The 27969-nt window shown below is 42.3% G+C and overlaps 1 protein-coding gene across 1 annotated transcript; it reads right to left on the minus strand.

Moving 5' to 3' along the window:
- Positions 1-67: 67 nt before the first annotated feature.
- LOC121569006 (TRIO and F-actin-binding protein) lies at positions 68-27901 on the minus strand. The gene is made up of 13 exons (XM_041879582.2): positions 27455-27901; positions 25797-25853; positions 25162-25230; positions 24954-25043; positions 24681-24790; positions 23026-23458; positions 22101-22338; positions 21776-21887; positions 10141-10300; positions 9869-9982; positions 6926-7012; positions 764-963; positions 68-640 (listed from the first exon to the last, which is right to left on the minus strand). The coding sequence occupies exons 1-12, from the start codon at positions 27458-27460 to the stop codon at positions 802-804; spliced, it is 1638 nt and encodes a 545-aa protein (XP_041735516.2). The 5' UTR covers positions 27461-27901; the 3' UTR covers positions 68-640; positions 764-801.
- Between the last annotated feature and the right edge of the window lie 68 nt (positions 27902-27969).

Consider the following 27969-nt stretch of genomic DNA (forward strand, 5'->3'; position numbering starts at 1 on the left):
GGGTGCAATCAATTACCTTAATTTCTCAGAGATCAAATTAAGTTTCAACAAAATAATGTTTCAGGAATGCCAATCTTAACCGTTGCCAACTACAGAAACGATTTCGGACCAATCCGAGATGGTGGGTGTCATGGCTTGCTGAACTAACATGGAATGACTCATTGGTCTGTACAAATCCATGCTCTGAGATGAAAATAGTTTTGTTTTTGGCGAGAATTATATCCTGCTTCCGTATTCAGCTTTTTGACAGTAGCCAACATGTAGACCAACTGTTTGTATGTTGGCTACTGTCAACATGTAAACAGTGTCTACATGTAAGTAGGTATTCAGAGAAAGGTAATCCAGTACTGTTTCAGGTCACAAATTCATCACAGCAACTTTCCACAAATAATCCAGTTTCTCAGACCAATATTTTCATTCACTCACTCTCGCACATCCACAATAGAAAAAACAGTTTAAAAAGTGCAGATAAAAATGTGCGCGACCCAGTGTAATATGACCGATCAGCTGATCCTAGTCTATGCCGCTCATTGGCTGAATGATTGAAAGCTAAGGCACTATCATGGTCCCCCTAGCCGGCATCTTCTGGTGTGAAAACTTCTGCTCCTCTCCTATTTCAGTCACCATTGTGCCCACACGACTAGAAAAACAAACAAAAAATATTAGGCAATCACAGTTTCATCATAGAAGATTGATGTAATCTACTATTTCAAAGCTGTGTGAACATGCCTATGTATCTCTTAATAATGAGCTACGTCAATACCTCTCTGTGTCTCTGAGCAGAGCCCCAGGGGCGGTATCTCAGTGCTCCAGGCTGTTGCCTAGTTTCTGGCCCTCCTGCAGGGCAACCATGGCCAATCTCAGGTGCTCCCTAAGGCTCTGGATCTCCCTCTCGCTCCTGCTCCTCATACCACTCAGCTCCCCGTGCACCTCTTTATACTGCTCACAGGCCGACTGCTTCTCCTATAGGGGTAAGGACACACATACAGAGGTTTATCAGATGGACAAAGTATACCTCTTCAACTCCGGGCAGACATACAATGTTGGGATGGACAGAATAGCCTGAGGACTTGCTCTTGTGATTGACTTGGAGCCATCAACCACAGAAGACAGCTTTGCTAACTTGTAGATTAACATTCCAGTTTGTGTGCATAGTTAAAGTAATCTCCTCCTATACATTGGTTCCTAATAGACGGATTGGTTGTTTAGCAACAAAACCGACGCGTGTGCAGCTATGGGGCAAAAGACGGAGTTGGCTTATACTGTTGACAACATGCAAACTGTCTCCAAATGTTTATTGAAAACAAAAACATTTGCAAAATGAGCACTTGAAGTCTCAAATGCATCGTTACAGTTGTTGGCTAGCTAGCTAGTAGCTAATTTTAGCCATATTGGCATAGACATGACATCACAGTCATAACACCTCAAAACAAGACATCAATAACAAGATACAACGAGCAGAAACGAGCCACCTATGATTCCCCACATGGCAGCTTCTTGTCATTGTTGCTAGGGGCAATTCCACGTTAACGGAATTACCCTGTTTTTTCACTTTCAAATGTATGCCAAACAAAAACCATTGATTTCAGAGTTTAACTAACCATTCAACTCTATACACAATTTCCACTGAAAACTGTACATAAACTAATTTAGCGGAAGAACTGTGCAGATGCGAAGTTGGTAACGGAATTACGGTAAAATCTCCCTCAGGTTTTTATGCAACCACGTTTTCCAAACACTCTTAAATATCTTATTTCGAATTAAGATTCAAAGATGTCTGCAGAAAGAAAGGAGTGTCAGCTATGACATGGCACCTTGAGTTAGAAAAAAATCTATTTTGGTTATTGAACTACAGTAAATGAATTTACACCCGGTAACGGAATTACTATAACGGAATTATATCATGGATCCCTGATCTATACCACACAGAAATGCATAATTATGTGTTGCAATCAGTTGTGTTGTGACAAGGTAGGGTTGGTATACAGAAGATGTGTGGTTCCCACCGTGAAGAATGGAGGTGGTGTGATGGTGCTTTGCTTGTGACACTGTCAGCGATTTATTTAGAATTGAAGGCACACTTAACCAGCATGGCTACCACAGCATTCTGCAGCGATACACCATCCCATCTGGTATGCGCTTAGTGGGACTATCATTTGTTTTTCAACAGGACAATGACCCAAAACACACCTCCAGGCTGTGTAAGGGCTTTCTGACCAAGGAGAGTGATGGATTGCTGCATCAGATGACCTGGCCTCTACAATCACCCGACCTCAACCCAATTGAGATGGTTTGGGATGAGTTGGACAGCAGAGTGAAGGGAAAGCAGCCAACAAGTGCTCAGTATATGTGGGAACTCCTTCAAGACTGTTGGAAAAGCATTCCTCATTAAGCTGTTTGAGAGAATGCCAAGAGTGTGCAAAGCTGTCATCAAGGCAAAGGGTGGCTACTTTGAAGAATCTAAAATATAACATATATTTTGATTTGTTTAAAACTTTTTTGGTTACTACATGATTCCATATGTGTTATTTCATAGTTTGATGTCTTCACTATTATTCTAGAATGTAGAAAATAGTTTTAAAAAATAAAGAAAAACCCTTGAATTAGTAGGTGTCCAAACTTTTGACTGGTACTGTACGTCTATGTTAGGTTCAGATTTGGTCCAGTCCGGCACATCTAGGATGAGTACACAAATTTCAACGTCCATGGACATGTTGGTCGGTGCTCAGTGGGTGAGGATGCTGGTTACAGTAAATGTAAAGAGAGGGGGCTCATGGGTAGGTATCAGTAAGAACTGGGAGAGGTGATGTATGAGCAGCTGAGAAATAAATATAAGAACATTTATTTCACTCCATGCATCAACCACTGTTTGAGGAGCATGCTCTCGCTGCGCAACAGGTGATATTCCACCCAAACTCTGTATGCCACGGGCTCTCCGACCTTGCTCGTGCAGCTACCCAGTGCTTAAATTTGGGAAACCAAGTGAAATCTGGTCTGGAACATCCATAGTAACATGTTTTCGCAACGAAACGTATGTTATTAAACTGTTGACAGCCCCTCTGCGTGCTCGAAAAAGGAATAAAGGAGAGAGGAGGAGGAGATGGAAACTCATGGTGGTGAGATATTCTGTATAGCTAAAGGTATTACTAGGCTATTCAAAATCGCCCTGCACAATCAATGAACCATCTGTGTCGCTCGCCTAGGGCTATTCGTTCTCTCCCAGACTCATGGATAGAAATTTTGGAGCATAGAATAAATTAACTACGGTGAGGGAAAAAGTATTTGATCCCCTGCTGATTTTGTACGTTTGCCCACTGACAAAGACATGATCAGTCTATAATTTTAATGGTAGGTTTATTTGAACAGTGAGAGACAGAATAACAAAAAACGCATGTCAAAAATGTTATAAATTGATTTGCATTTTAATGAGGGATACTAAATACTTATTTTCCACCATAATTTGCAAATAAATTCATTAAAAATCCTACAATGTGATTTTCTGGATTTTTTTCCTCAATTTGTCTGTCATAGTTGATGTGTACCTATGATGAAAATTACAGGCCTCTCTCATCTTTTTAAGTGGGAGAACTTGCACAATTGGTGGCTGACTAAATACTTTTTTCCCCCACTAAGTATTTGACCCCTCTGCAAAACATGACTTAGTACATCTAAGGAGGGATTTTGTCCCACTCCTCTTTGCAGATCTTCTCTAAGTCATTAAGGTTTCGAGGCTGACGTTTGGCAACTCGAACCTTCAGCTCCCTCCACAGATTTTCTATGGGATTAAGGTCTGGAGACTGGCTAGGCCACTCCAGGACCTTAATGTGCTTCTTCTTTGTTGCCTTGGCCGTGTGTTTTGAGTCATTGTCATGCTGGAATACCCATCCACGACCCATCTTTCAATGCCCTGGCTGAGGGAAGGAGGTTCTCACCCAAGATTTGACGGTACATGGCGCCGTCCATCGTCCCTTTGATGCGGTGAAGTTGTCCTGTCCCCTTAGCAGAAAAACACCCCAAAGCATAATGTTTCCACCTCCATGTTTGACGGTGCAGATGGTGTTCTTGGGGTCATAGGCAGCATTCCTCTTCCTCCAAACACGGCGAGTTGAGTTGATGCCAAAGAGCTCGATTTTGGTCTCATCTGACCACAACACTTTCACCCAGTTCTCCTCTGAATCATTCAGATGTTCATTGGCAAACTTCAGTCGGGCCTGTATATGTGCTTTCTTGAGCAGGGGGACCTTGCGGGCGCTGCAGGATTTCAGTCCTTCACGGCGTAGTGTGTTACCAATTGTTTTCTTGGTGACTATGGTCCCAGCTGCCTTGAGATCATTGACAAGATCCTCCCGTGTAGTTCTGGGCTGATTCCTCACCGTTCTCATGATCATTGCAACTCCACAAGGTGAGATCTTGCATGGAGCCCCAGGCCGAGGGAGATTGACAGGTCTTTTGTGTTTCTTCCATTTGCGAATAATCGCACCAACTGTTGTCACCTTCTCACCAAGCTGCTTGGCGATGGTCTTGTAGCCCATTCCAGCCTTGTGTAGGTCTACAATCTTGTCCCTGACATCCTTGGAGAGCTCTTTTGTCTTGGCCATGGTGGAGAGTTTGGAATCTGATTGATTGCTTCTGTGGACAGGTGTCTTTTATACAGGTAACAAACTGAGATTAGGAGCACTCCCTTTAAGAGTGTGCTCCTAATCTCAGCTCGTTACCTGTATAAAAGACACCTGGGAGCCAGAAATCTTTCTGATTGAGAGGGGGTCAAATACTTATTTCCCTCATTAAAATGCAAATCAATTTATAGCATTTCTGACATGCGTTTTTCTGGATTTTTTTGTTGTTATTCTGTCTCTCACTGTTCAAATAAACCTACCATTAAAATTATAGACTGATCATTTCTTTGTCAGTGGGCAAACGTACAAAATCAGCAGGGGATCAAATACTTTTTTCCCCCTCACTGTAGTCCATCCAGTATGCATAGAAATACAGTCCACACAAAGGCGATTACTCAAATGTGTTTAATTTTAGAGTATAGGCTAGACCAATTAAGTACCAAAGACATCTTAAAATCAGTTTTGTTTTATGTTTTTCTGCCATGCGTAATATGCAGTAGGCTATGTATTGTAATTTATAATGAATGGCACAATCATACACATTTTTTTTTGGGGGGGGCTTGGGCTCATAAGAATATGCATATTGTTTTTCAAATTAATCACCTTAGAAAGCTGTCAATTTCATTGTGTTAGGCTTTGAAACAACATCCACAATGACCATGTTTACACTGTTTCAACCTGCTGTTGAATTTCTTTCTTCAAACTAGTCATCACAGTGAGGTGAGTTTTAAAAGTATGATAGGCCTACTGTTTGATGTGATTTTCGATAGCATTTGCATTGATGTCAGTGGTTAGAGGGACAATAGAGCCCTGAGTACCAGGCCATTAAGACCTGATGGTCGTTCGCATATCAGGAGATGACCGTGATTCAACGGTCACGTAGAATTCTACTGCGGTCATGACTGCCGGTGTGGCGGTATTACGGTCACCGCAACAGCCCTATTTGTGACTTATGATTTCCCATTGTAGCCAATTCAGTTGCAGTAATTCCGTTACTGATTTTTTTGTAAAAAAGAGATTTAACCACTTAATAATTCATAAACAAAATTGATATCAGTAAAATCACTAACTAATTGATAGGTCTACCATTACTTGTTACTTCTGTGAACTTTCATTATCTTCCCTCATGAGAAATTAGAAAATATTAAAGATGTGGGTTTTTGGTAATGGAATTACAAGGCACAACGCAATATTTCCTAGACTCCAAAATTAAATATAAAAAGTGTTATTAGTTGGCAGGGGTCTTTACATAAACATTATTGCGTTTTGATGATGTATTTCTGATACCTTTTAATACTTTCTGGTAGATGTTTTCTAAGACCCCTTTTCCATCTGTTTATGCAGAAATTAAACCCTTGTGCCAAACATTTTTGTTGAAAAATGTATCAATAGCTAGGTTTCCATCCAATTGGTGACACATTTTCATGTGAATATTCTACAACCTGCATAAAAACAATATGCACAAGTTAAATGGGTTTCAATCACATTTTCAACTCTACTGATGGTTTTCCTCACAAAAGAAATGTGCGTTATATAGCGAGTGTGCCCACTCTGGTCTTGGCACGTGTGCTCTAGCCAACAGCTCCCAGATACAGTGCGGGTATAACGTACATGATGAGATTATTATGGACAAAAGAGTGAGTTAAGCATTGATGATCATGTCACCAGAATAAGACTAAATATTTATTAGAAAAGATCATCAAGCTCAACACCTTGCACATTCACCACCCTGTGAAGTTCATCATAACTTACTTCATCTGTAGCCTAATAAACTTAATGCTTTCCGAGTTGTAGTGGGAGGACCACAACATATCATCGTGTGACTCCAAGTTTACTTCTATATGATGGTTATTATAGCAATATTTGCGCATAAAAGCTTTTCTACCGTAATTTCTCGCAAAAAGATCACCTTCTGTAGCATATTTTGTTTTGTCGACATTTGGAAAGTTTCCCGAAAAATGTTCTGTTTCCATTAGGCCTGTCATTACATTTTTTTATCCGACATGTACTTTACTCGCATAAAAAGGTTGGATGGAAACCTGGTTTACGCCTTCATTCCCCCAAAATATAAATTCTTAGCTATCATTTGACACCCAATTTGATGTGCTCCTATGAACTTCACATGTTGGTGCTTATGGGTCCTTTGATGGAAATGCCCCTAGCTATCTGACCGTTCAGAATCATAACGCATGCCTTCCGGCCACATCGATACACATGCATCATTTTCGTGACGTTGTCAGCCACCCCGTCTATAGATGAAAACATATCAGACCACTATGCCTGCACACAGATACACAGTGAACCAGTACCGTGTTCAGGAACTGCAGTTCGTTCCTCAGACAGCTGATCTCCTTGTGCAAGTACTGCACCTCATTCTCCTTCACCCTGAGAAGAACCTGTGTCAAAACAAAATATAATATTATTACAAGCTAACAAGAGCCATCAACCCAACATCTAAGGCACTGAGCAGACAAAGAGCAATGTCCCTAAAAACGTATAATTTAGAAAACAGACCATGTGGCATCTATAGGAGTCAGAAACATGTTTTTTGTCAAAATTGACTACAAAGTGTAAATAGGATGATTTTGGTAATAAAGTCAGTCTCGTCCAAAACTGAGTTTTGTGAGACTTGTTGTTGTGATGCAGATGAAGGTTGGGTTTGTTTCAATCCTGCCCACATCTGGCAACACAAGTAATCATCAATTCGGAGTACAGCTGCACGCAACCCAATCGTAATGCTTGTGGTAAATTTGGGTTGACTTTGGATATCCTATGTACATGGGACAATATGTACAATTCCAATAGCTCAAAATTTCAATGACTTAACCGCCAACTATAAATTGTAGAGATTCAACTAGCCCCGGAGATAGGCTATCCAAAGTCAAACCAACTTTGCCACGGTCGCACAACAGCAGGCTGAAGCTAAATGGCAAAATAAATAATTACTCTTCCCACCTGCGAACACACACACACACACCAAACCAACGCACGGTTGAATTCAGTCATGGCCGCTAGCATTTCTTAATGAATCAAATCTAAAAAAACGAGGCCAAACCAGGAAGTGCAGTCACCATTTAACAAATTAACTTGTGTATTAAAAACACCTCTGGCGTCTCCATGGGGCACAGCATCCAGCAGGGGGCAGAGTGTTTCATTAACATTAACATTTTAGTCATTTAGCAGACGCTCTTATCCAGAGCGACTTACAGTTAGTGAATACATATTTTTTTTATACTGGCCCCCCGTGGGAATCGTACCCACAACCCTGGCGTTGCAAACGCCACGCTCTATCAACTGAGCTACATCCCTGCCGGCCATTCCCTCCCCTACCCTGGACGACGCTGGGCCAATTGTGCGCCGCCCATGAGTCTCCCGGTCGCGGCCGGCTGCGACAGAGCCTGGATTCGAACCAGGATCTAGTGGCACAGTTAGCACTGCGATGCAGTGCCTTAGACCACTGCGCCACTCAGGAGTTTCAGTGTGCAGTGACGTAAATTATGCATTTACAGTACCCGTCAAAATTTGGACACCTACTCATTCAAGGGTTTTTCTTTATTTTTACTATTTTCTACATTGTAGAATAATGGTGAACACATCAAAACTGTAGTAACCAAAAAATTGTTAAACAAATCAAGATATTTTATATTTGAGATTCTTCAAATAGCCACCCTTTGCCTTGATGACCGCTTTGCACACTTGGCATTCTCTCAACCAGCTTCACCTGGAATGCATTTCCAACAGTCTTGAAGGAGTCCCCAGATATGCTGAGCACTTGTTGGCAGATTTTCCTTCACTCTGCCGTCCGACTCATCCCAAACCATCTCAATTGGGTTGAGGTCGGGGGATTGTGGAGGCCAGGTCATCTGATGCAGCACTCCATCCCTCTCCTTCTCGGTAAAATTGCACTTACGCAGCCTGGAGGTGTGTTGGGTCATTGTCCTGTTGAAAAACAAATGATAGTCCCACTAAGCCCAAAGGTGGGATGGCGTATCGCTGCAGAATGATGTGGTAGCCATGCTGGTTAAGTGTGCCTTGAATTCTAAATAAATCATAGTGTCACCAGCAAAGCACCCCCACACCATAACACCTCCTCCTCCATGCTTTACTGTGGGAACGACACATGCAGAGATCATCCGTTCACCCACACCGCGTCTCACAAAGACACGGCAGTTGGAACCAAAAATCTCCAATTTGGACTCCAGACCGAAAGGACAGGTTTCCACCAGTCTAATGTCCGTTGCTCGTGTTTCTTGGCTCAAGCAGGTCTCTTCTTCTTATTGGTGTCCTTTAGTAATGGATTCTTTGCAGCAATTCGACCATGAAGACCTGATTTACGCAGTCTCCTCTGAACAGTTGATGTTGAGATGTGTCTGTTACTTGAACTCTGAAGCATTTATTTGAGCTGCAATTTCTGAGGCTGGTAACTCTAAATAACTTATCCTCTGCAGCAGAGGTAACTCTGGGTCTTCCATTCCTGTGGCGGTCCTCATGAGAGCCAGTTTCATCATAGCGCTTGATGGTTTTTGCGCCTGCACTTGAAGAAACGTTCAAAGTTCTTGAAATTTTCCGCATTGACTGACCTTCATGTATTAAAGTAATGATGGACTGTAATTTCTCTTTGCTTATTTGAGCTGTTCTTGCCATAATATGGACTTGGTCTTTTACCAAATAGGGCTATCTTCTGTATACCCCCCTACCTTCTCACAACACAACTGATTGGCTCAAACGCATTAAGAAGGAAAGACATTTCACAAATTAACTTTTAAGAAGGCACACCTGTTAATTGAAAATCATTCCAGGTGACTACCTCATGAAGCTGGTTGAGAGAATGCCAAGAGTGTGCAAAGCTGTCATCAAAGCAAAGGGTGGTTATCTCAAATATAAAATATATTTTGATTTAATTTATTTTTGGTTACTACATGATTCCATATGTGTTATTTAATAGTTTTGATGTCTTCACTATTATTCTACAAGGTAAAAAATAGTAAAAATAAAGAAAAACCCTTGAATGAGTAGGTGTCCAAACTTTTCACTGGTAGTGTATGTAAAAATTCACAACATATTTACATCGTACCACACATGTCCTTCAAGTCACTGCCCTACATAGTAACCAACTGCACGCTGCCTTTCATAATCCCTTCCCTTTCTATTCAAACATGAGACAAGTGCCCCCTATGTCATTGTTGTAGGTAGAGGCGCTTGTTATTGTTGAGGGGCTCTACAACTTATCTCCTCCTCTCCTCCTAACCCACCTCCAGCTCACAGGACGGCCTGTCCTGGTTGTCATGGGAAACACCCTCCGACCCCTGGCCCGTGACGATGGAGCGCATGAGGCTGATCTCCTCCATCAAACGGGTCTGTAGGTCCTGAAAGGAGAAAACATTCAACAGTATTGAGCATACTGACAAACTGCTGAATGTGTCAAATAGATACATACATTGCTTGTCTATAACAAAAGTGTTAGGGTAGAGTAGGCTAAAGACCCAAACAGCTGATAACGAAGACCTCCAGACTCCTGGCTCACCTGGTTCTCTTTCCTCAGCTGCTCCAGCTCGCTCTCCTTGCGAGTGATGTCTTTCTCCCTCTCCCCGTTGCTCTGCTCAGCCCTGTTCAACTCCAGACACTTTTGGGAGTACCTCTCAGACAGGCCGGACAGCTCCCTCTGCAGGGCCTGGGTCTCTACCCTGAGGGAACGAGAGAGGATACACAAACATTTAATATAAATAAAATGTATATTATAGTAAATACTATATTAAGCCTGAGATTAAAAGCAAAACTGGAGAGACTTCTGGTATTCTGTAGAAAACTTGACACTGCACTGGCTGTGCACAGTCAAAACAGTAGCAGCCATGTTGTGTTTACATGGCAGACCATTACATGAATAACATGCAGTCTTATTAAAAATCTAACCTTGAAAATGGTGGTGAGGGTGGGTGTGCTTCGTTCTGAGTAATTCTGGTTTCACAAGACATTTGTTGTACAACAGTGGTTTAGACGGAAACCTCTGCCCACACCCATTAACCACAAATGTAAAAAGAAAACCATAAACACACACACACACCACACGTAAAAGTAATGTTCATTAACATTCTATGCGCAACACATTCCTTGACTTTTTCCACATTGTTGTGTTACAGCCTGAATTTGAAATGGATTACATTTTGTGTCACTGGCCTACACACAATACCCCATAATGTCAAAGTAGAATTACGTTTTTAGAATTTTTTACAGATTAATAAAAAATGAAATGCTGAAATGTTTTGAGTCAGTAAGTATTCAACCCCTTTGTTATGTTATGCCTAAATAAGTTCAGGAGTAAAAATGTGCTTAACAAGTCACAAGTTTCATGGACTGTGTGCAATAATAGTGTTTAACATGATTTTTGAATGACTACCTCATCTCTGTACCCCAACACATACAATTATCTGTAAGGTCCCTCAGTCGAGCAGTGAATTTCAAACACAGATTCAACCACAAAGACCAGGGAGGTTTTCCAATGCCTCGTAAAGAAGGGCAAAAAATAAAGAAAGCAGACATTGAATATCCCATTGAGCATGGTGAAGTTATTAATTACAATTTGGATGGTGTATCAACACCCAGTCACTACAAAAGATACAGGCATCCTTCCTAACTCAGTTGCCGGAGAGGAAGGAAAACACTCAGGGATTTCACCATAAGGCCAATGGTGACTTTAAAACACAGTTACAGAGTTTAACAGCTGTGGTAGGAGAAAACTGAGGATGGATCAACATTGTAGACCATGAATCAACATTGTAGTTACTCCACAATACTAATCTAAATGACATAATGAAAAGGAAGCCTGTACAGAATAAAAATATTCCATAACATAAATCCTGTTTGCAATAAGGCACTAACGTAAAACTGCAACAACAAAAAAATTGCCAAAGATATTAACTTTATGTCCTGAATACAAAGCGTTATGTTTGGGGCAAATCAACTCAACACATCACTAAGTACCACTTCATATTTTCAAGCATGGTGTTGGCTGCATCATGGGTATGCTTGTCATCGGCATAAAATAAATGTAATAGATAAAAATAAATGGGATAAAAATAAATGTAATAGAGCTAAGCACAGGCAAAATCCTAGAAGAAAACCTGGTTCAGTCTACTTTCCAACAGACACTGGGAGACGAATTCAACTTTCAGCAGGACAATAACATTAAACACAAGGCCAAATTTACACTGGAGTTGCTTACCAAGACGACATTGAATGTTCCTTAGTGGCCAAGTTACAGTTGACTTAAAATCAGCTTGAAAATCTATGGCAAGACTTGAAAATGGCTGTCTAGCAATGATCAACAACCAACTTGACAGAGCTTGAAGAATTTTAAAAAGAATAATGTACAAATATTGTACAATCCAGGTGTGCAAAGCTCTGACTTACCCAGAAAGACTCACTGCTGTAAATGCTGCCAAAGGTGATTCTAACACGTATTGACTCAGGGGTGTGAATACTTGAGATTTCTGTATTTCATTTTTGATACAAAAATTTCTCAAAACATGTTTTCACTTTGTCGTTATAGGGTATTGTGTGTTGATTGCTGACCAACAAAACAATACATTGAATCCATTTTGAATTCAGGCTGTAACAACAAAATGTGGAATACGTCAAGAGGTATGACTACTTTCGGAAGGCACTATACACACCCTCACTGAAGAACACATACAGTGGGGAAAAAAAGTATTTAGTCAGCCACAAATTGTGCAAGTTCTCCTACTTAAAAAGATGAGAAAGGCCTGTAATTTTCATCATAGGTACACGTCAACTATGACTGACAAATTGAGGAGAAAAAATCCAGAAAATCACATTGTAGGATTTTTAATGAATTTATTTGCAAATTATGGTGGAAAATAAGTATTTGGTCACCTACAAACAAGCAAGATTTCTGGCTCTCACAGACCTGTAACTTCTTCTTTAAGAGGCTCCTCTGTCCTCCACTCGTTACCTGTATTAATGGCACCTGTTTGAACTTGTTATCAGTATAAAAGACACCTGTCCACAACCTCAAACAGTCACACTCCAAACTCCACTATGGCCAAGACCAAAGTCTGTCAAAGGACACCAGAAACAAAATTGTACACCTGCACCAGGCTGGGAAGACTGAATCTGCAATAGGTAAGCAGCTTGGTTTGAAGAAATCAACTGTGGGAGCAATTATTATGAAATGGAAGACATACAAGACCACTGATAATCTCCCTCGATCTGGGGCTCCACGCAAGATCTCACCCCGTGGGGTCAAAATGATCACAAGAACGGTGAGCAAAAATCCCAGAACCACACGGGGGGACCTAGTGAATGTCCTGCAGAGAGCTGGGACCAAGGTAACAAAGCCTACCATCAGTAACACACTACGCCGCCAGGGACTCAAATCCTGCAGTGCCAGACGTGTCCCCCTGCTTAAGCCAGTACATGTCCAGGCCCGTCTGAAGTTTGCTAGAGTGCATTTGGATGATCCAGAAGAGGATTGGGAGAATGTCATATGGTCAGATGAAACCAAAATAGAACTTTTTGGTAACTCAACTCGTCGTGTTTGGAGGACAAAGAATGCTGCGTTGCATCCAAAGAACACCATACCTACTGTGAAGCATGGGGGTGGAAACATCATGCTTTGGGGCTGTTTTTCTGCAAAGGGACCAGGACGACTGATCCGTGTAAAGGAAAGAATGAATGGGGCCATGTATCGTGAGATTTTGAGTGAAAACCTCCTTCCATCAGCAAGGGCATTGAAGATTAAACGTGGTGGGTCTTTCAGCATGACAATGATCCCAAACACACCGCCCGGGCAACGAAGGAGTGGCTTCGTAAGAAGCATTTCAAGGTCCTGGAGTGGCCTAGCCAGTCTCCAGATCTCAACCCCATAGAAAATCTTTGGAGGGAGTTGAAAGTCTGTGTTGCCCAGCGACAGCCCCAAAACATCACTGCTCTACAGGAGATCTGCATGGAGGAATGGGCCAAAATACCAGCAACAGTGTGTGAAAATCTTGTGAAGACTTACAGAAAACGTTTGACCTGTGTTATTGCCAACAAAGGGTATATAACAAAGTATTGAGAAACTTTTGTTATTGACCAAATACTTATTTTCCACCATAATTTGCAAATAAATTCATAAAAAATCCTACAATGTGATTTTCTGGAGAAAAAAAATCTCATTTTGTCTGTCATAGTTGATGTGTACCTATGATGAAAATTACAGGCCTCTCTCATCTTTTTAAGTGGGAGAACTTGCACAATTGGTGGCTGACTAAATACTTTTTTCCCCCACTGTACCACACAGTTATGGTACTGCAGAGTTGGGAGGCCTAGGGAAACTAAAAGGCCTAATCCGTGACCAAATGTGCCTGCATTCCTCAAGAGCCTAACAAGAACCACAGCGGTAATGGTCTTAAAAGAGAAGAGGGGAATTGTTGTGTTGAGTCTCCATATTCAACCTCTGTCCCTAAACATTTTAGACCTTTACTTAAAAAATTATATAGGGTGATATGGCCCATAAATACCACAATATTTATCAAATTTTTGATGATATTATGTTTTTCAATAATACAAGTTCTAAATATGCTTTGAGGAGTTCATGACCCTAAGGTGGCAACAAATAAGTGATTTCAAATCGGGCTCTCATTCTGATTGTTCTATACTGTTCAATCCAACCTCAAATATTTTTTTCTGATTGTTCATAAAGTTCAGCATTTCCTGCACTTTCGTTATCATTTCCACACTGCCACTGATATGGGCAAAATAATATAGGCTTAGTTAAATCGGTGAACTGTTGGAATCATAGAAATATAATGATTATTCTAATTCTATAGTTGGAATAAAGTGGGCAGCACCTTGTATACATTGTTGTTTGATATGACAACAAATGAATAAGCCAGGGAGGAATTATTGACAGGGTAGGAACCTAATTGTTGGTCAGTGTTTCCAAGGGACCCTAATTTGATGTTACATTACATGTTTTCTTACCTCATGTAGGTAGCTAGCTACATATTCATGCTTCACCTATTGCTCTCTGATTTCGAACAGTGGTTCCCAACCAGGTGTACTAGGACACCTGTGGGTACTTGGCCTATCCACAGGGGAACCTTGAAAAGACCATAGGCAGAGACAGCCAGTATTTCTGTTGCATGTATTTGAAATACGTATTTTAATTACTTTCAGTATTTTGTAATTTGAATTAAACTAGGCTGAACTACACTCCAATGTATTTAGTATTTTCAAAATACGGTCATTTGCAAACTACTTTTCTATACCATTTGTTTTATAGCGGATCACATTGTGGCCCCTCTTTCACCCTGCATTGGTATCAGAAGTCTTATAGCACTATAGTGTGATAAGAGTGTCTACTAAATGAACTAAATATAAATGTACACTACCAGTGAAAAGTTTGGACACACCTACTCATTCAAGGGTTTTTAATTATTTTTACTATGTTTCACATTGTAGAATAATAGTGAAGACATCACAACTATTAAACCACACACATGGAATCATTGTAGTAACCAGAAAAGTGTTAAACAAATCAAAATATATTTTAGATTCTTCAAATAGCCACCCTTTGCCTTGATGACAGCTTAGCACACTCTTGGCATTCTCTCAACCAGCTTCATGAGGTAGTCACCTTGAATGCATTTCAATTAAAAGGTGTGCCTTCTTAAAAGTTAATTTGTGGAATTTCTTTCCTTCTTAATGCGTTTGAGCCAATCAGTTGAGTTGTGACAAGGTAGGGGGGGTATACAGAAGATGGTATTTTACCAAATAGTGCTAAGTCCATATTATGGCAAGAAAAGCTCAAGTAAGCAAAGAGAAACGACAGTCCATCATTACTTTAAGACATGAAGGTCAGTCAATACGGAACATTTTCTTCAAGTGCAGTCGCAAAAACCATCAAGCGCTATGATGAAACTGGCTCTCATGAGGACCGCCACAGGAATGGAAGACCCAGAGTTACCTCTGCTGCAGAGGATAAGTTCATTAGAGTTACCAGCCTCAGAAATTGCAGCCCAAATAAATGCTTCACAGAGTTCAAGTTACAGACACATCAACTGTTCAGAGGGGACTGTGTGAAATCAGGCCTTCATGGTCGAATTGCTGCAAAGAAACCACTACTAAAGGACACCAATAAGAAGAAGAGACCTGCTTGGGCCAAGAAACACGAGCAATGGACATTAGACTGGTGGAAATTTGTCCTTTGGTCTGGAGTCCAAATTGGAGATTTTTGGTTCCAACTGCTAGGTCTTTGTGAGACGCGGTGTGGGTGAACGGATGATCTCCGCATGTGTAGTTCCCACAGTAAAGCATGGAGGAGGTGGTGTTATGGTGCTTTGCTGATGACACTGTCAGTGATTTGTTTAGAATTCAAGGCACACTTAACCAACCGGCATTCTGCAGCGATACGCCATCCCATCTGGTTTGGGCTTAGTGGGACTATCATTTGTTTTTCAACAGGACAATGACCCAACACACCTCCAGGCTGTGTAAGGGCTATTTTACCAAGAAGGAGAGTGATGGAGCGCTGCAAAAACTTGCTAAGATAATACAAAATAGCAGACAGTAGTTTGCAGACAGTAAGATACACAAACGAATAGTGGAAAGCAACATCGTTGTCACCAACTTGTTGCATCTATCTGACCATGCAGACTGCAAAGTGAACTGCAAGAAAGTGCTCGTGACTCCATGGTCAAGCAATTGCTTTCCCCTTGAGTGACAGGGGGCAGGGCTTGGTATGGGAAGCGGCATGCAGCAGGAGGAGAGGGAGAAGGACTGAAGTAACTGAGTAAACTATAAAAACTGATATTACACGCCTCAGAGTTGCTTAACACATTCAACAAACCAAATATTGAAATACCGTTATAGAAGTAAAAACCCAAACCGATCTGTCGCATGTAATGGACATACACAGAATAGTCCAAATTGGTGAAGTGAAATGAAAAAATAATTTGTTTAAAAAAATAACGGAAAACTGGTGCATGCATATGTATTCACCCCCTTTGCTATGAAGCCCCTAAATAAGATCTGGTGCAACCAATTACCTTCAGAAGTCACATAATTAGTTAAATAAAGTCCACCTGTGTGCAATCTAAGTGTCACATGATCTGTGTATATATATATATATATATATATATACACACATACACACACACACATACACTGTTAAAAAAAAATAAAGGGAACACTTAAACAACACAATGTAACTCCAAGTCAATCACACTTCTGTGAAATCAAACTGTCCACTTAGGAAGCAACACTGATTGACAATAAATGTCACATGCTGTTGTGCAAATGGAATAGACAACAGGTGGAAATTATAGGCAATTAGCAAGACACCCCCAATAAAGGACTGGTTTTGCAGGTGGTGACCACAGACCACTTCTCAGTTCCTATGCTTCCTGGCTGATGTTTTGGTCACTTTTGAATGCTGGCGGTGCTTTCACTCTAGAGGTAGCATGAGACGGAGCCTACAACCCACACAAGTGGCTCAGGTAGTGCAGCTCATCCAGGATGGCACATCAATGCGAGCTGTGGCAAGAAGGGTTGCTGTGTCTGTCAGCGTAGTGTCCAGAGCATGGAGGCGCTACCAGGAGACAGGCCAGTACATCAGGAGACGTGGAGGAGGCCGTAGGAGGGAAACAACCCAGCAGCAGGACTGCTACCTCCGCCTTTGTGCAAGGAGGAGAACTGCCAGAGCCCTGCAAAATGACCTCCAGCAGGCCACAAATGTGCATGTGTCTGCTCAAACGGTCAGAAACAGACTCCATGAGGGTGGTATGAGGGCCCGACGTCCACAGGTGGGGGTTGTGCTTACAGCCCAACACCGTGCAGGACGTTTGGCATTTGCCAGAGAACACCAAGATTGGCAAATTCGCCACTGGCGCCCTGTGCTCTTCACAGATGAAAGCAGGTTCACACTGAGCACATGTGACAGACGTGACAGAGTCTGGAGACGCCGTGGAGAACGTTCTGCTGCCTGCAACATCCTCCAGCATGACCGGTTTGGCGGTGGGTCAGTCATGGTGTGGGGTGGCATTTCTTTGGGGGGCCGCACAGCCCTCCATGTGCTCGCCAGAGGTAGCCTGACTGCCATTAGGTACCGAGATGAGATCCTCAGACCCCTTGAAAGACCATATGCTGGTGCGGTTGGCCCTGGGTTCCTCCTAATGCAAGACAATGCTAGACCTCATGTGGCTGGAGTGTGTCAGCAGTTCCTGCAAGAGGAAGGCATTGATGCTATGGACTGGCCCGCCCGTTCCCCAGACCTGAATCCAATTGAGCACATCTGGGACATCATGTCTCGCTCCATCCACGTTGCACCACAGACTGTCCAGGAGTTGGCGGATGCTTTAGTCCAGGTCTGGGAGGAGATCCCTCAGGAGACCATCCGCCACCTCATCAGGAGCATGCCCAGGTGTTGTAGGGAGGTCATACAGGCACGTGGAGGCCACACACACACTACTGAGCCTCATTTTGACTTGTTTTAAGGACATTACATCAAAGTTGGATCAGCCTGTAGTGTGGTTTTCCACTTTAATTTTGAGGGTGACTCCAAATCCAGACCTCCATGGGTTGATAAATTTGATTTCCATTGATAATTTGTGTGATTTTGTTGTCAGCACATTCAACTATGTAAAGAAAAAAGCATTTAATAAGATTATTTCATTCATTCAGATCTAGGATGTGTTATTTTAGTGTTCCCTTTATTTTTTTGAGCAGTGTATATAGAGTGGGGAGAACAAGTATTTGATACACTGCCGATTTTGCAGGTATTCCTACTTACAAAGCATGTAGAGGTCTGTCATTTTTATCATAGGTACACTTCAACTGTGAGAGACGGAATCTAAAACAAAAATCCAGAAAATCACATTGTATGATTAAGTAAATAATTTGCATTTTATTGCATGACATAAGTATTTGATCACCTACCAACCAGTAAGAATTCCGGCTCTCACAGACCTGTTAGTTTTTCTTTAAGAAGCCCTCCTGTTCTCCACTCATTACCTGTATTAACTGCACCTGTTTGAACTCGTTACCTGTATAAAAGACACCTGTCCACACACTCAATCAAACAGACTCCAACCTCTCCACAATGGCCAAGACCAGAGAGCTGTGTAAGGACATCAGGGATAAAATTGTAGACCTGCACAAGGCTGGGATGGGCTACAGGACAATAGGCAAGCAGCTTGGTGAGAAGGCAACAACTGTTGGCGCAATTATTAGAAAATGGAAGAAGTTCAAGATGACGGTCAATCACCCTCGGTCTGGGGCTCCATGCAAGATCTCACCTTGTGGGGAATCAATGATCATGAGGAAGGTGAGGGATCAGCCCAGAACTACACGGCAGGACCTGGTCAATGACCTGAAGAGAGCTGGGACCACAGTCTCAAAGAAAACCATTAGTAACACACTATGCCGTCATGGATTAAAATCCTGCAGCGCACGCAAGGTCCCCCTGCTCAAGCCAGCGCATGTCCAGGCCCGTCTGAAGTTTGCCAATGACCATCTGGATGATCCAGAGGAGGAATGGGAGAAGGTCATGTGGTCTGATGAGACAAAAATAGAGCTTTTTGGTCTAAACTCCACTCGCCGTGTTTGGAGGAAGAAGAAGGATGAGTACAACCCCAAGAACACCATCCCAACAGTGAAGCATGGAGGTGGAAACATCATTCTTTGGGGATGCTTTTCTGCAAAGGGGACAGGATGACTGCACCGTATTAAGGGGAGGATGGATGGGGCCATGTATCGCGAGATCTTGGCCAACAACCTCCTTCCCTCAGTAAGAGCATTGAAGATGGGTCGTGGCTGGGTCTTCCAGCATGACAACGACCCGAAACACACAGCCAGGGCAACTAAGGAGTGGCTCCGTAACAAGCATCTCAAGGTCCTGGAGTGGCCTAGCCAGTCTCCAGACCTGAACCCAATAGAACATCTTTGGAGGGAGCTGAAAGTCCGTATTGCCCAGCGATAGCCCCGAAACCTGAAGGATCTGGAGAAGGTCTGTATGGAGGAGTGGGCCAAAATCCCTGCTGCAGTGTGGTCAAGACCTACAGGAAACATATGATCTCTGTAATTGCAAACAAAGGTTTCTGTACCAAATATAAAGTTCTGCTTTTCTGATGTATCAAATACTTATGTCATGCAATAAAATGCAAATTAATTACTTAAAAATCATACAAATGTGATTTTCTGGATTTTTGTTTTAGATTCCGTCTCTCACAGTTGAAGTGTACCCATGATAAAAATTACAGACCTCTACATGCTTTGTAAGTAGGAAAACCTGCAATATCGGCAGTGTATCAAATACTTGTTCTCCCCACTGTATATATATACACACACCTGTTCTGAAAGGCCCCAGAGTCTGCAACACCCCTAAACAAGGGGCACCACCAAGCAAGCGGCACCATGAAGACCAAGGAGCTCTCCAAACAGGTCAGGGACAAAGTTGTGAAGAAGTACAGATCAGGGTTGGTGTTATGATGAGTTTCTGGTATTGAGAAGTTTAGGATGCAAGAGATCAGTCGACACTCAGCTGGAAGTTTGATTTACATTTATTTCAGTACTGGATCATATATGACAAGAGGCAAGACACGTTCATCTTGTCATGACTGACTTCCATACCAAATCTCTCAGTTTATATAATGCCCTTCCAATCTACTTTTATCTTACACAGTTGCTAACCATTATTGATTGTCACTCATCTACCACCATATCATCCACCTCCTTGGTGTCGTGTGGCACCTTAGCCAGGCCATTACATCACGCACCCATCCTAAGATTAGCAACAGTGGCCCCCAATCTATCTTGGCACACTGACCTTCTATTACTCACTCGTGACATCACTAACACATGGTGTGTCCTTGTCCTGTGTCCCTCATCTAGTCTAGGAGTTTACACACATTAATGAATCCTTTATCAAAACTCGTTATAACAGTTGGGTTATAAAAAAAATATCTGAAACTTTGAACATCACATGGAGCACCATTAAAGCCATTATAAAAAAAATGGAACCACAACAAACCTGCCAAGAGAGGGCCGCCCACCAAAGCTCACGGACCAGGCAAAGAGGGCATTAAATCAGAGAGGCAACAAAGAGACCAAAGATAACCCTGAAGGAGCTGCAAAGCTCCACAGCGGAGATTGGAGTATCTGTCCATAGGACCATTTTAAGCCGTACACTCCACAAAGCTGGGCTTTACGGAAGAGTGACCAGAAAAAAGCCATTGCTTAAAGAAAAAAATTAGCAAACACGTTTGGTGTTCGCCAAAAGGCATGTAGGAGACTCCCCAAACATATGGAAGAAGGTACTCTGGTCAGATGAGACTAAAATTGAGCTTTTTGGCCATCAAGGAAAACGCTGTGTCTGGCGCAAACCCAACACCCCTCCTCCCTCCGAGAACACCATCCCCACAGTGAAGCATGGTGGTGGCAGCATCATGCTGTGGGGATGTTTTTCCATCGGCAGGGTCTGGGAAACTGGTCAGAATTTAAGGAATGATGGATGGCGCTAAATACAGGGAATTTCTTGAGGGAAACCTGTTTCAGTCTTCCAGAGATTTGAGACTGGGACGGAGGTTCACCTTCCAGCAGGACAATGACCCTAAGCATACTGCTAAAGCAACACATGAGTGGTTTAAGGGGAAACATTTAAAATGTCTTGGAATGGCCTAGTCAAAGCCCAGACCTCAATCCAATTGAGAATCTGTGGTATGACTTAAAGATTGCTGTACACCAGCGGAACCCATCCAACTTGAAGGAGCTGGAGCAGTTTTGCCTTGAAGAATGGGCAACAATCCCAGTGGCTAGATGTGCCAAGCTTATAGAGACATACCCCAAGAGACTTGCAGCTGTAATTGCTGCAAAAGGTGGCTCTACATAGTATTGACTTTGGGGGGTGAATAGTTATGCACCCTCCAGTTCTGTTTTTTTGTCTTATTTTTTGTTTGTTTCACACACAAAAAATAGGCATGTTGTGTAAATCAAATGATACAAACCCCCCCAAAATCCATTTTAATTCCAGGTTGTAAGGCAACAAAATAGGAAAAATGCCAAGGGGGGTGAATACTTTTGCAAGCCACTGTATGTATGTATGTATGTATGTATGTATGTAAGTAAAGGTGTGTGCAGGCACAGGTTGTGTTTTGAGCACTCACTGCTGCTGTGTGCGTAGGGTCTGTGTGTTGGCACTCCCTCCACCAAGCCGCTTTGCCTTCTCCACCTCTCTCTCCAGCTCCTCCCTGTGGGCCTTCTTCAGTGTCTCCATAACTAAACCACAGAGAGAGAGAGAAGAGGGGGAGGATGTGATGTGATCTGATCTCAAAACAAATATACTGTATTACCCCATGAAATGCTGTGGTGTTGACTTTGTTCCATTCTGACGTCACACGTCTCATAAACAACTAAAGTCCTTGAACTGGGGTGCTAATGACCTCTATGTACAATTTTGACCCTTGACCCCATGATCCCGTGACCCCTGACCTTGTGCTGTGTCCTGGGTCTCCTCCCGCAGCAGCCGGTCCCTGTCCCTTTCCAGCTCCCGGGTCTCGCGGGCATGCTGCTTCTGCAGCTCCTCCAGGGCCTGTTTGTGGGCCCGCTCCATGGCCTGAAGGCTGCGGCCGCACGTAGCCTCCCGACCACAGCTACCTCCCCCCCCCACCCTCCCCCCACCCCACCCTTCTCCCTGCAAACGCTCCAGCTGCTGCCTCAGAGACGCCACCTGAGTGTCACAAAGGGAGAGAGGCGGTAAAGTTCACTGAGAGAAAAAGAGAGGCGGCGGGGTATGGAATTACTGGGTTGAACCAAACTGTCATGCGAGTAGTGATGGGGGATTTGAATGACATATTCCATGCAGTCATATCAATCCCACACATCATGCAGGTCATGTGTCTCAAGGGCAATGTTAGGGACTGTATGGACCATAGACAAAGGGATGCAGTGCAACGAGTAAATTAATCTGGACCAGATTCCCCCAACCCCATGATATGATTGTATGGTCTGCACGAGTCCTAAAACTACCCCTGTGAAGACACAGTAGTCAACAGCACACTATACAATGTTATCACATGACACAGCACTCAAAGATGGAATGAGACTTTCAGCCATTTTTTCACTATCGACATCTGATAAACTCACAGTTCTAGAACCAGGGAATTGCTGTCTTACTTTATTTTTCAGGGCAAACAGGTATTGCTAACTAAGCCCCTATTACACCTTCTTCCTTGGTATTTTGAAGACTGACAGGGTCAGTATTACTGCAGAGAGCCTGATTACCATCCCGCATACATTATAGAGCAAGCCTAGTGTTAAAGAGTTTAACTTCATCTGTAGATGAATCATCTAGATGAATAGTAAATTTGCATTTATTTATTGTTTTTGCAAATTGAAAAACATCTCCACGCACTACCTCCCTCTGCAGCGCCTCATTGGCTGGATGGCTGGACCTTGAGCCCATTGGCAGTAGTGACCTCATCTCCTTTAGTGGCAGTCGCTCAAACTCTGCCCACTTTCTCTCAATGTCCTCCTCTGCTCTTATCCTGGGATCTGAGCCTACACCCGGCCCTTTCCTCGACAGCACCTGCTCCCATGTGCTACTGGTCACGTCTCTGCTCCTCTCCTCCTGCCATTGGGCGTGCTCCCTGCCCTGCCCCTCCCCTGCCTCTCTCTGAGTGGCTGGCAGAGGGCTGGTGGGGACGGGCACTGGTGACAGCTCGACACAGTCAAATCGGCGTCCGGTGGAGGTGGTGATTTCTGATCCAGCATCCCCGTGGTGAGAAGGTGGTGGACGAGTGGAGGCCAGGGAGCGAGAGTTCTCCTTGTCACTACTGCTGTCAGGCAGTCTGGAGGAGAGGAAGGACAGGGAGAAACCAAGTCAGACAGAGAGACAGAGTGCAGATCGATAAAGTGACAGTATAATAGGGCTGTGGCGGTCATTACATTTTGTCAGCCAGTTATTGTCATGCAAAAAACTGCCTGTCTCACGGTAATTGACCGTTAATTTACAAACACATTTAGCATCTCCAGGCCACCAGTAGCTGAATAAAATAGAAAGTATATTTTTCCCATTCGGAGCGAGTGCGCATATGAGCGTAAAAGTGACCATTTGAAACAGGTCCTATACTCTAGATTTAGAGTTATTTGGCAACTTTAGTTGTGAATGATACAAACCTTAGAATGTCTTGGAAATCAAAACATATGGGCTGCATGATAGGCTATTGATGATTTGAGAAAGTAGCCTCAGGCTGCACAGCCGTTCTCTCATCAAGTGAGTACTGTAGGCTAGACCAATTATGTACCAAAGACATCTTAAATAAATAAAAATGTATGTTTTTCTGCCATGCGTGATATGCGGTAGGCTATGTATTGTTTAACAGCTCAATCAATTTTAATTCAGGGTTTTTTTCAGGCTTGGGCTCATATAGGCCTATGCTTAAGCTCAAATATGAGTATGGGTGATTTGAATTAATCATCTTAGAAAGCTCTGTCCATTTCCTTGTGTTAGGCTTTGAACCAACATCCACAATGACCATGTTTTACAGTTTCAACCTGCTGTTGAACTTCATTCTTCAAATTGATCATCACAGTGAGGTGAGTTTTAAAAGCAAGATACTGTTTTGTTAAGTGTTTGATGTGATTTTTGATTGCATTTGCATTGATGTCAGAGTGGTTAGAGGGACAATAGAGCCCTGAGTACCAGGCCATTAGGAACCTTATGGTTGTTAGCAAGTTGGGTACTACCAAAGCATGCCCAGAGTGCATAAGCAGAGATTACTGTGGCTCAACTGTCACGTGGAATTTTACTGCGGTCATGACTCATGACTGCCGGTGTGGCGGTAATACGGTCACAGCAACAGCCCTAACACTCAATATCACTATGTAAAAGAAAGCCCTGGTGATTCACTATGTAAGCAACATAACATTACAAATGATTAATGAGACGAAGTAATCCTCGACTGCCCAAGGACATAGTAGCCCGTCTGTACACCTCTATAAGAAAACAATAGGACTCCTTATGTGACTTGTGTATTTGCCAGCTGGGACAGAGAGGGAGGAGGAACTCACTGTGTAAGGTCTGGAGAGCTGCTGGGCCGAACACTCTTCCTCAGAACCTCAATCCAGTTCCTCCTGATCCCTGCAGTCATAGCTGACAGTGTGACAACTGCCTCCCTCGTCTGACCAACAGAGAGGAGAGAAAAGTAGAGTAAGAAATGGAAAGGGTGTGGTGAGGGAAAGAGAAGGATGGGGAGAAGATGGAGAAAGAGATCATCATTAAATACCCATCACTCATCTTCACATAAAGAAGAAAAGATTTGGAACAGTGAAAAAGACACTCACCTGTATTTGAAATCCATAGTTCTTCTCTACATCAAACTCAGACACTTTTACACAGGACTTCAGGTCAATCTCCCCATCCAGATCATCCTTCTGTAAGACACAGTAAGGAATATACAAGTAGGACTACAGACACATATCAATAACTCACAATGTATCCCTAAGACAATTATTGCAAGTCAAAATACCTTTCAAGCCGTTGAAAACTTACCTCCTCTGCCCCAGAGTCTCTGTAGTACCTCAGACCAGCATCGGTCAGCACAAACCAGTGCTTCTTCCACTGCAGACACACACAAGCCACCAGTTAAACCAGCACTATTTGACCAATCCGTTGCATTAATGCACACATCCAGCTAAGTGACAGTTCTCAGCAAGACATCATTCAAATCAAGTTAACATGGACCAATGAAACCTATGAAGTACACCGTGTTTTCAAGACATTATGACAAGTATAATAAGAGTGCTTAAAGTGATGCATGGGTCATCTGAGTGTTTGTACTGTGAATTCAAAATTAGTTCAAACACATAACATACAAACCTAGCACATAGATGATACAATGAGCCACAAGCTCATATGAGGACGTTTCATACTCAGTCATATCCTGCTAGAACATACCGGCTGTGCCTGCCTGGGCACACCAAGCTATTACTGGGATAACACATGGAAAGTCTGCAGCTATCGCCTTACGCACAAGCTTTCTCATTAGGAGAGAGGAAACAAACAAGAAACCAGAAGGGAAGAGAGCTAGAAAGAAAGAAAGAAAACAGATAAACAAGTGATACATGACTTCTGACTAGATAAGACAAGAAAGAAAGTCATTATAAATGCAAAAAACATGACTTTACCTCTCCATTCTCATCCAGTTTTGACATCCATCCCTTCTTGAAGTTAAGGAGGTCGGGCTACAAGGAAAGAAGAGAAAGTGTCAGGTTAACGGAACCATTTTGAAGAAGTGAGACAAACACAAAAGTAGAACAAAGGATGCCAGTGTAAAATATAGGATGTTCACAATACAAAGGCCAACATTTTTCCATGTAGAATTTCAAAAGGGCAGGCGTTTCATGCAGTTACATTGCACCATGGCAAACACTTGCGTGTACATTCAAATGTGTGAGGACATGGAAGGGTGGAGGGTTTTTAAAAGTGTTCAAGGCAACAGGAAACAAAAAAGCACGCCTTTGAGTAATATGAGAGAAGAGGGGGGAAAAAAATATTGCTAAGGTAACAGTAACAATCAACAGAGACATGGGGAATTAGAGCATGTAGAGAGATTTGCAGGGTCATTAAATCTACAGTGGTAATGAGACCAGGGGCATATACAGTAGCACTGTCCACATCACTAATACTGTACTATTACTGAAATAGCTTATAGGGTTCAAACATGGATTATACATTTAAAAATCAGACTAATATGTTACTGACATTTAACCACCGCAGCCTCAACTATTTCTAGGAATACTTTCAGTTTGAGAGGGTGACGGGAATACAGGAAAACCTGTGAAGTACTTTACAGAGGAGGTGATCCTGGATGAAGATTAGGAAACTTTTTCCATCTACATTCCTCAGTTTGGGTCTTTATCTCCTACAACCCTCCCCCTCTACCTGGCATCACTGCCTGTTCTCACTGTAACTCATAAGTTGTCACATTGTAACCACCACTGTGCTTTGTTCCAACCAAACCATTACAAGGTCTGAGGAACACTAACAGGCAAATGTATGGTTACAGCATGAGGTAGACATAGAACTTTTTAAATGTTTGGGGTATTTTGACTGATGATAACAAAATGTGTAATCTTTATAACTATGAGCATACTGGTGTGTGGGTCTCAAAGCATTTAGTCTACGTAAATGCTTTAATATAGTTTTGAAATTAATGCAAGAAACTAATAGTTGGCAACAACAGGAAACATCGTTGACAATCTGACACTTCAACACTTGCTTATTCATTTGAAGCAACAAACTATAGGTTGTTATAATAACCATGCAATTATAGATTCCTCAAAGGCCAATTACAAATATTATAAAATATAAGGGATCTAACAAAACAAACGATTGGGGTGAGGTGTTCGTTTGCACATGCAAACAGTCAACAAATGGAGCTCAATGTAGCTCCAATTCAACTGACACTTAAGAGCTGTAAACAATTGGATAACCCTAATGCGCTTACAAATACACTACGTATACATTTTTGATTAGCCCTGATACTTTGGCAATGGCATCAATTATAGCCACAGGTACGCACAAAATACATAACGTGATCTATAGAAAAACTATAAAACAAAGAATTACAAAGGCCACGAAACACAAGAATAGACACACCCACTCCTCGAATAAAAATGTATCAATTTTAATCCCCAATGTTCCATGTTGCCTAGTGGCTGCGGCGAACAATTAAACATTATTGCAACAATGTCTTGGAACAGGGTTCAGTAATAGGCACAAAAAGATTAGGATATGTAATTCAAGTAACGTTAGTAGTATCAAGGCACAAAAGCAAACGTACCGTCATGTTAGTAGGACCCAGGAGGCAGTTGAGAGAAAAATAAGTAAACACTTCAAATAAAAATATTGTAATAGCCTACTCGTCCAACAAGTTTATTTGGTACCAATGTGATCGGGGTACAATTAGTATTGCCTCAGTTTTCTACCTGCTGATCCGTTCGCGTAAAAACTCGTATACCTAGCGGAAGGCTATGCGAAACTAAAACAAACCCCGCCATTTCTACCCATCTTGGTCGGTGAACCGTATCTTATCGCCCAAACCTCTTTTCCATGGACTATTTCAATAGAAACTGAAGATCATAGACATCACTGACACATACAACTCTTGAAAGCCACAATCTCACAACTTTCTGGCCGTTTGTTACGATGTTTTTCGTTCTGCACTCTCGCCCTGTTTGCTACTTCCTGGGCGGATCTGTAAGAATCGTTTGAGCAAACAAGCTAACCAATCAAGTGATCAATATTCTACTCAGAGCATTTGCATATTAAAGTATAGACTGTTTGCCAAAAAAGCAA

Source organism: Coregonus clupeaformis, chromosome 7, assembly GCF_020615455.1.
Source record: "Coregonus clupeaformis isolate EN_2021a chromosome 7, ASM2061545v1, whole genome shotgun sequence".
Taxonomy (NCBI): Eukaryota; Metazoa; Chordata; class Actinopteri; order Salmoniformes; family Salmonidae; genus Coregonus; species Coregonus clupeaformis.